This window comes from Nothoprocta perdicaria, unplaced genomic scaffold (assembly GCF_003342845.1).
Source record: "Nothoprocta perdicaria isolate Ctin4 unplaced genomic scaffold, notPer1 scaffold_368, whole genome shotgun sequence".
In the NCBI taxonomy this organism is placed as follows: domain Eukaryota; kingdom Metazoa; phylum Chordata; class Aves; order Tinamiformes; family Tinamidae; genus Nothoprocta; species Nothoprocta perdicaria.
Genome location: NW_020455608.1, coordinates 126,254 through 136,893, shown reverse-complemented (window position 1 = coordinate 136,893; position 10,640 = coordinate 126,254). Strand labels below are relative to the sequence as shown.

Here is a 10,640-nt window from a genome sequence, read left to right as displayed (position 1 = left end):
GCACCAAAAGTTCCACAGGAACTTAAGGAAACACTTTTTGACAGTGAGGGTGACAGAGCCCTGGCACAGGCTGCCCAGGGAGGTTGTGGAGTCTCCTTCTCTGGAGATCTTTAAAACCCGCTTGGACGCAGCCCTGTGCCACGTGCTCTAGGTGACCCTGCGTGAGCAGGGGGGTTGGACTAGATGACCTCTGAGGTCCCTTCCAACCTTGGGCATTCTATGATTCTATGAAGTAAAAATTATCAGACACGTGCCCTTTTAAAAACCGATCCTTTCCCATCCTCAAGATTCCTTTATTTAAAGGAAATGGGACTTGATTAACAGCAGTAGTCTGCAATTGCAGTCCTTTCCAACCTAGTTTTCCTCCGAGTAACATTCTTCACAGGCTACTAGGTTTAATTATACAAAGAATTACACAACTAAGGGTAATAAAGGAATTTTTTTTAAATGAGGTCTTATTAATATCTTACATTTAAGTGTTTACATTTTCTTTGGTTGTTTTTTTTTCTCCACTTCATTAAGGATTTAAAAGGGCTTTAGTTTAATTAAATAGGCCAAAACTTCAGTACTCAAAAATCTGGTGAGGTTGTTCAGTTGTAAAGTGGCAGTCACAATATGAATTTCAATACTCTACATAGTAATTCCACTAAAATGAAAGTACTACCTTTTAACAAATTATAGCTTCACAAAAAAGGCAATAAAGAGTTATGTCTCATAGACATATTAGATGAATAGGTGGGGGAAAAAGGATGCCAAATATTTGAAAAGGGATACCTATTTACACTTCTCAACACAATAATCTTGGAAATACTTTACACTGGAAGACTGATCTTTGAGAAATATATTTTTCCTTCTCTTATTTTCTGTGTAATCAAGTCGTATTAGTTCTCCTGCATAGTTCAGTCAGCAACTTTCAGAAACAGTAAAATGAATATTTGACTAAAAGTATCAAACTGGAACTATATACAGAGAAATATATATTGTAAATTACTCTCACAAAGCTGATCTGGTCAACTTTGAAAAAATAAAGAGAAGAAAACGATTAAGTGTTTACTTAAAAGAAAAGAGTTAAGAGCTTCACACAAGGGGTCTGTAATTCTCATTTTGTGGGTGATATGAATCACTTTTATAGGAATGGTCAATTTACAATATGATTTTAATAATTTTAATTCTTTTTAAAATCTTCACATGAAGATGCAAAACTGCAAAAAAAATCAGCCAATTAGAGAAAAGTAACAATCTTGTCACAGCTGCAATGGCCTATCATCTATTACTCGTAATAATATATTAGAACACATTAACACAAACAGATCTAGAAAATACATGCAATGGACAGAACAATAAAGAATAACTATGCAAATACAAAGAATAATTATGAAAGTTTTGGTGAGAATCAGACAGCATATTCTAAACTGCTGATGCTTCAGATGTTAATTTGAAAAAAGAATCCATTTCTACCTCAGGAACTGAAAACTCTGAAGGTTAAACATACTAATCATTAATGGCAATTTATCAAGTTATGTTCAATATTCTACTTAAATTTGCATTTCACATCTTCACCTGCTACTTAAAATGCTCATATGCATACTCATAATATTTACATACTAATTGTAGTCTAAGTGCAATCTCAGTTTACATATTCACCTTTTAAACAGGTAATAAATTTGAGATTCAGAACATAACCAGAGAGATTGACCGAGACAAGCGAGGTTCTTCTTTAAATAGAAATAGACAGTTCAACATTCAAATGTTCAAATCGTAACAACAAAGAAAACACTCAGTAGTGTTCACAAAAGTTGCTTAAGATCATTTTGCTTCCAAACACAAAGTCATTACAAAAACAGGCTTGAAGATGGCTTTACAACATCATTCCCTTCCTACATGCAGTGCCAAAGCTGCTGCTGCTTTGTTTCAACTCCTATAATTCCGATTACACACTCTGGCATAGGAACTACATATTATGCAACTGTATGGTATCTTCAGAATGCCAGACAAAAACTATTTAGCAGTTATTCACCAATGTCATCTTTTTAGCAAGTTAAAGCAAATTCGGAGAACAGCAGCAAAGAAAGTTCCCAGGATAACATTAATTTTGAAGTTAAAAATCAGAACATTTACATCTGCTTAATATACAAAGTAGAACATGCAAGAGCTTGAAATGCATAAACACCAAGAAACGAAGGCTTGCTTAGTATACTATGTGTCAAGGTAACGGGCACAGCAAATGCAAATAAGAGATATTTTGGGTTTTAAGATACAACAAAGTCGAAACCAAACAAGGAGAACAGAAACATTAAAACTATCCTGAAATGTCAGGAAAAGCATCTATGCTGTATCCACCAAGTACCACTTTATACAATTCTCTCCTAACAGAGCTACAAAGAGTGACTTTTTTTTTCCTTTTCCTTTTTCTTAAATAGGAAAACCACCATGTTGTTCAAGATCAAGTTACCATCTTGGGAAACAAGCAAGATAATCTTAAAGCATCCATTCATTCAAATAAAAGATTAAAACTCACAGGAAGGGGGGTAGGTAAGGGATAGTAAAGGAGTACAGAAGGAAAAGAAACTTGCACGCATGTTCACAGGATTACCCTATATTAAAATTACATGAATACTATTTTTTCCAAAGAATCTTAGAAATAGTGTTGAAGGGTAACAAGCACTCCAACAGAATGTAAGCTTCTAGAGCTAGGATTATTGCCATGCCAGCAAGGTTTATTATTACCTTGGCAATTGCTAGAGCTTAATTAGAGAGAAAATAAATAAACCAAATAGAAACCTCAGCAAAAATAATGCTCAGGTTTAAAATAAATCCTACTTTTTTAAAATAAAAAAGGCATTTGTATTCCTTGATTTATATACACACACAACAGGTCGCGTATCCATCTATCTTGTTACTTTATTTGGATGTTACCATAAACTTCCTGAGATTTCTCATTTTTAATGAATGCATGCATAAACGTTACAGGATGGACAGGAATGTTCCCAGGGACTATTTCAGTCGCTTGTGACTGAAGCTCTGGAACCACAGATTAATAGATAAATAAAGAGTTCTTAATACCTAGAAAGGTAGAGCTAACGAAAAGTATATTCCTATTTGGTTTTCTAATTCAATTTAAATGTAATTCGTTATCTATAATTCTATCTATGTATCTGCAAGTCCAGACTTCGGGCTTATAAAAATTACAAGCCTCCCTCAGAAAATTAATTCAGTCATGTGTAATTAGGCTCAATTAGAATTTCCTATTGTAGTTTTCAGGAATAATTTATTAAGCATTATAATACTGAAAAAGCCACATAAAAAGACTGTTATACTTGGTTCACATAAATTAGCAATACTTGGGAGAAAGTTTTCTACTCTAACACACTAATTAACACACTAATCTTAGCAAAATATGCTAAATTACATTTTGCCATTATTTTGAGTGAAAAGTTATAAAACAGTAAGATGACATAACAACTATCAAGTAATGAAAAGAACACAAAATCTCAGATGCTGAGTAGTAGGGTACTTCTTTACCTCGGCTGTGAAGTCAGCTTTATAACTGTCTTGTGCGGCAGAGAATCTTGCGAGGTCTGCGCATCATCCTACAACAGAACATCCTTGAATTTGCTTTTGAATACATAGATTAATGTATATTAAATACACATGAGCTTTAGGAAATACAAAACCATGCTCGTCACATCATAAACAGAAGTCTCTTTTACTATTACATCAAAATATGCCAGTTTCACATTCTTCAAAATATTCTTTTTGTATGTTAGATAAAAATCCACAAAGACCGTAAACTAAAGATTTCAGACTGAAATAATGGTTTATTTTCTTGTTCCTATAAACTAATAAAGGAATTGTGTAACTGCACTGAAAAATATTTATTATTTAGTACTCAAGTACACTATGACCCAGAGCTCAGTTCTACTGAGATAATAATGAACCACTGCTCTCCCCATTATCTTAGTCTCTAAGTAAGAAAACATGTAGACTACTTAACTATAGAAGATGAAGCAGAAACATGGGAATACAGTGACAAGATTCCTAAATTGATGATTATTATAATTTAAAATAAAATGTAACATTACAGAGAAGAGAACAGTCTTAGGAAAGTAAACTTTTCTGCAAAGAGCAAGAAAACTGTACCTCACTAACACTGAGCTTCAACCCACTCCAAGAAACAATAAAAGACATTGCCTCCCAGTCACAGTGACTGACTAGCATGAAAAGATTTTATATATTCACAGTGAATATATTAAGGCTTAGCTTAACATTGTTTGCCCCAGACCTGTACTGAGCAATAACTGCAATCTAAAACTTTGTGCATGCTCCTACTTTTATTTCTCTACATCATTAAATAAAACTGAGCCCATAACACAATCTAGTTTGAAGGAAAGTCTAGCAATGAAGGCACCGTTGTATTCATATGGCTTCAATGGTAACTGTTATAATTGCAGACTTTGGATGCAGAGTGCAAAGTCCCTAGTTTCTCAAAATATTGCAAAACATCCTCAAAGTCCTGTTTCTCAAATCCATTGCTTACTCACTTCATGTTTTATCTCTTAGCTCTATGCAAACAAGACTGTAATACACCAACTCCAGTGCAATCAGTGCCCACATTACACTTTGTGCTGTGGATCTCAGATCACTTGGGGTCTCTAAATCATACTCTTTTTTCAGTATATTTTCTTCCAAACAATATAAGTTTTGTTTACTAATTTAAATCTGTAGAAGTACAATTTCCTCAGTAATCTCCCAGACACCTAAATATTAGTTGAAAAATCCATATGCTTCCATATGTAACTAACAATTAGGAACAGCTGAAAACATGGTAGGCAACGTTCTTCTGGTATCCTTCCATCATGTATCATTTGAACCTCTATTTCCACTGGCACCACTTTCCACCAAGCAGTGCCGTTTCTCCCTGAGTATATCTACCTCAGTGCTACTGGCCTGTTTCTTCAATTACGTCTCTTTGACACCTTTTACTGTCACAGACAGTATGTGCTCCCACCCACAAAGCATCATCATTCTTCCTTCTTGAATTCCTTGACTCTTCATATTGATTCAGCACACCCACCACTGATCAATCCATGGCATCAACTTCCATGAGCTACTTTCGACAATATTTTGAAACAAGCATCTTTGGACTCTCTACTTGCTCTAGGTTTGTAAACACCTCTTTGCAAAGTTCCTGAAAATTCTCCCACTAACATTATTCAGTCACACCCCAAAAATGGTTTTTCACGGTGTCTACAAAATTGCAGAAATATCAAGCTTCTGTTAACTTGCAGTTACCATGCAAACAGATAATCAGCTGCTTTTTCCCATCTTATGTGGAGATTATAAAAGCATATATATAAGCATCTTCTTTGGGATCTATGCTTACACAATGGTAATTAAATGGCGTCTTTGCCTATGAGTACAGCCCTATACGGTACATAAAGCTCAAACACGAATTGCTACTCCATGATCTAGTGGTAATCTATGAACTAATATAGCACATGAATAATGAAATTTTAGCGAAGTGCAGCTTTGCACTACTCTTCAATATAATTAAGAGCTCATATTTATACTGAAAGCCTATCTCTATGAATAACATGAGAATTTATTTTTAAGGTACGTAGTTACTTTGTTAGTCTTTTTCCAATCATGAGAAAAAAAAAATACATAAACCAGAATGAATGCATAAATAAACAAACATCATACCACGGTCACAGAGATATAAATGGCTATTTTGACTTTTTTCCAACCTACACAACTGAAAGACTAATCTAAGATACCACAACAGGCATACCTGAGCCAACAGAATATATATCAGTGTGCTACTACCATTAATCGTTATTACCACATAATCATATATCAAGGACTGTCTTAATCCTGCTGTGTTTATGCGCAATAGCATTAAAGTATCTCATTTCCTATCTATTCCACATGTAGTACTTTGCAAGGTTATCTAGCTATCATAGTAGACTGACTGCAAAGTGAAAAGAAGGAAGAACTTTCAAAAGAGAAATATATTAGCAAGTGTGCTTTCTTAACATGTTCCCTTGTGTAAAATAGATCTCAAAATGACATATGGGGATCTGTTGCTAATTTTGCTCTCTATAGACTCCCATTTCAAATCATTTCAGTTAAGAAAAAGGTCAAGGTCTCATCTATATTTGGTCTTGCAAATCCAGCCTGGGCTCATATTCCATCAAGATGGAAATTTTCTTCTTCCTGTATCTCTTAAGCAACAAGCAAAGTAAAATTGCATGACTATATACAGTGTATATTCATGTATGCAGGCTGCTGAAATCAACAACAAATCTAAATATGCATGAAAATTAAAGACAACTGGATTTACTCTGTGCTTCACAAACTGGAAACAGCTCATCCTCAGCTCTTTACAGAATAAGTTTTCCTTTTTATTTTCCTACATGTTCCATTAACATGAACAGTGATATGTAATATATTTTACAGCATATACTAATGGCCAACCTCAGTCTGATTGAAAATCTCAAGTGAAATTGTATCAAATATATATTGTTATTCAATTTTTAATTTTGGAAAATATAAAGAAAGATAACTCACCATCTTAAGGAACTGGTTTGATGCATCATAATTATAAGCATCTTTATCCTTCAGGATAAGAATATGAGTAGAGTCAATTATCACTTTTTTCACGTTTATTAGAGAATGGAAAAGCCTGTTAAAAAATTTTAAGTAGTGTTACTTTTCTTAAGTCGTCTTTATTCAGAGTGACAAGCCTCCAAAGGACAAAACATCAAAATGAAGAGTTACAGAAAGAGAAATGCAATTTCTAATACTAATGAAACATCAGCCTAAGAACAGCTATTTAACAATTGCTGCCCAGATAGCAAAAAGCGGAAATATTCTGCATTTTCATTATACTCCTTCTTCGCATCCTGAAAATTAGATACATCTCCACCCCACTGTTGAAACATACGCCTCCAGAATACCAGACACTTCTATTTTATACATTGGATTTTCAGTTTCTGCACTGATGATAGCAACCCTGAAAATGTAATCAAGAGTCAGAGAAGCCATAACAAACACAGAAATAACACATTTAAGCAATAATGAATGCTTCCATTGATTCAATCAATATGAGATTTTTGACTTCATAAAAATACACAGCGGCATAAATTTATTTTGTAAAATGAAAGACACTGTTTTATTACACCCTAGCCAGATAAGTGTACTGCACATGTTATTACCTTGACTAGATGCTTTAACAGACATTATATAGATATTGAAAAAGGCACATTTATGGAATTTGAAAATATTCTTAAGTTGCTATATTCTTGGAGAAAGAGAAAATAGAATGCGCTAAAAACATTTTAGATAATACCTTACTTAATAGACATGCTCTACCATTATGATACCTATTCATGAAGTCTAGCAGCGCTTAATATTCCAATACGTACAAATTTCCTAAACAAAAGCATGATTACCTTAAAGGTATACAGCTACAGTCATATATCATAAACATATATTTCTAAAAAATTCACACAGTGAGATATTTTGCCATTACTCAAAATACTGAGAAAACAGCTTATATAAAGGATATAATACAAACGAAGTAATATTACAAATAAAATAGAATACTGACAGTGTGAAAGACTTTTCAGGATAAGGTGGGAAGACTACAGGAGGGGGTAAGTAGGACAGTGCTTCTTGATCAATCCATTTCTACACAGGCAGATATGGTATGTATAACATTTGCTACCCAATATAGCAATCCTATAATTACAAATTTATTTTGAAACTCCCAGAAAAATTTTGTTTGGAAATAAACAAGATTTTTAGATTTTTATTCTATAAGAATAGGAAAATATTTCCTAACTTGATAAGAGTAAAGTGAATAAAATCACTATCAAAATCAAATAAATTGATAGTAATAGCATCATACATTCACATTAACTAATAGTACACTATTAGCATGTTGCTAGATGTAGCAAATGTGTTACTATGTTACATTTAAATATTTATGATACATTACCTTGTGCCATAATCCACAACTACCCAATCTTTGGATGTTCCTGTAATGGCATCATGATGCTGAAAGAGCCCAAGGTTCCTCCTAGCCTCTGTCAGCAATTTATAGTGATCCACTGAAGGAAATATGTTCATCTTGCCAGACTTACTGGACTGCACCAAAGCCAAGGAATAAAGGATCTCAGCTGACCTGGGATGGTAGAGAAAAATCAAGTATTTGTGTTTCTTTAAAAAGGAAAAAACATACATTTTACCTGGAGGAAAAAAGAGTTTTCATATATTTTTTCTTGTTCCTAGTTGTACGAGTTCTTTAAACAACTATCTTATACATCAATTATACCTTTTTGCCTATTGCTGTCTTTAATAGTTAAAAGCCCTGTTACACCTTATCCTTCTATCCTATCCTCATTAACTTCCAGAAAGGCTTCAGTGATGGGAAATACTGAACTATAACCTAAAAATGTCAGTACAAAAGTAACAAACTACTTTCAATAATGTTATCTCATACATTATAGATCAGACCTTAAAATAGTGCATTAAGGATAAACTGCCTCAGATATGTACAGTTACATACCAATAAAACAAATTATCAAATGAGTAATACTATGTTAAAGATGAATAACTATATTATCTGTAGATTCTATGTAGCATGTATTTTATCTTTTGTACTTCACTCAAAACAAGTTCCCCTCAAAACACTGCTAGCTCATTTGCTTGTTTACTAAAACATTTGTCTAAGAGAAGGAGACAACAGGATTCAGCGACCCTTACACTGAACATAACAGCCTTCCTCTCCTTCTAGTATTAAAATATTATCTTTTCAGTGTTTTTTAGTGGTAACAATCTAAGTTTACTTTTCAAAAGTATTAATTGCCAGTCATACTGAAATGCCTAACAAAAATATGTCTGTGGAAATTCTTCCATGTGTTGAATTTGCACCCCAGCAACAAATCAGAACAGAAGATGACTGCCACTTACCTCCATCTTCTGTCAACACCAGCCTGGCTCCCCAAAAAACATACTCTGCTCTGCCAAGGTTATTCCGGTTAAGCTGCCACTTGGTGTTTTATCCAGTAATTTCACAATGGCAATACACCAGGTTTACATCTGTAGTTCATACTCTTCTGCAACTTCACTAGAAAGCTATTTTCTTTAGAATAACACTTGAACTGTTTTGCACTTCAGAAAAATAAACTGATTCCATTTTACAGGTCTAACTAATACAGCAGTCTCTTTGATGGAGGATTTTTCTTTCAAGTTTCAATTATTATTCTAAACATTGCAGTGGCTCAATGGTCAAAGACATCCAGAAGTGAAACCACAAGAAACACTTTGCCAGAGGACACTTCAACATAAAAGTAAGCCCTTATCTCCCTCTAATATATCTCCAAAAGCTGCATAAAGCTTTACTATTCCTCACCTCTGATTCAAACTACTAAAAATTAGAAGTGTGAGTAAAGCAGTTACCGTAGACTTAGATCTAATTTGTCCCTGAAGAAATATTTGTTACCTGTAGAAATATTTTGTGAACAGATCAAAAACTGGTTCACTGATTACTCAAAGTCTGCACTAAGTTATCTTTATTTCCACTTTAATAAGTGGAAATATATATAAATATAACATACATAGTATATAATAACTTTTACATCTCCTAAATAAATTCACCATGTATTTCCCAAGCCCATGGCCATTCACCAGCTATTTAAATCCATCCATCTCCTCTCCATTGTATGAGGAAGCTAATTCGGTCTCAAATCAGCAATTATTCAATCTCCATTAGAAAACTGTTAAACTTTCAAAAGGGACAAACTCGTCACATAAAAACAAAAGACAAAAGAATACAAACAAACAAAACAAGTTTCTCTTGTTTCTTAGGCAAGTATTGTTTTTGGTGGGTCCTGAGTTAGAACCTTGCACTATAGCTTTTTGGCTACTAAGCAGCAGTGTTAATCCTGATGTAAAGAAGGAGAATACAAAAAGAACAGGAGGTGCATATAGGAGAGCTCAGGGGAAAAAAAAAAAATCCTACATTTACACTAGTAAATGCTGTGAATTGAGTAGATTTAGGCTGAGTCACAACTGCATTCAAAAATACTGCTAGATTTAAGACTGTTAAGATATCAACATATTTTGTTACTTGTGCTTATTTGGCTAAATACATTAGTCAATATTTTTAAAAAAATCATCTCAGAAATGGTAATTAAAAACATCTTTGCAGAAAATAAAGAAGTTTGCCATTTTACCATTTAATCAATTTAACATTTTAATACACTGGATTAAATTTAACTGGATGCAACTTTTTTTTTTCTTTAAAACTAAGATATCATTAAGAGAATAACCTATAATGCAAATAAAGGAACAAGTCTTAAGAAAATGTAAATTTGTGTAGATGCAGGTATTTTAATATAAATTTTAATTGAAAATTAGATTTTTATCATTAAATATAATAATACAGTGTAATTACTGGCTGTAATACATTTCTACTAAAAAGTACATGTTTCCAGTTAGGTCACTCAGGTTAATATTCTCTTTCCTCAATAACTCCTCCAGCAGGTCGAGGGAGGTGATCGTCCCCCTCTACTCAGCCCTGGTGAGGCCACATCTGGAGACTGTGTCCAGTTCTGGGCTCCCCAGTACAAGAG

The 10,640-nt window shown here is 33.6% G+C and overlaps 1 protein-coding gene across 1 annotated transcript in view; it reads right to left on the bottom strand.

The window, feature by feature from the left end:
• Positions 1-10,640, bottom strand: part of MAN2A1 (mannosidase alpha class 2A member 1) — a 99,415-nt gene that overhangs the window by 53,922 nt on the left and 34,853 nt on the right. The window contains exons 9-11 of the mRNA XM_026044488.1: positions 8,003-8,188; positions 6,571-6,685; positions 3,523-3,590 (exon numbers count right to left, since the gene is read on the bottom strand). Coding sequence (XP_025900273.1) covers positions 3,523-3,590; positions 6,571-6,685; positions 8,003-8,188 — 369 coding nt within the window. The remainder of the gene's footprint in view (positions 1-3,522; positions 3,591-6,570; positions 6,686-8,002; positions 8,189-10,640) is intronic.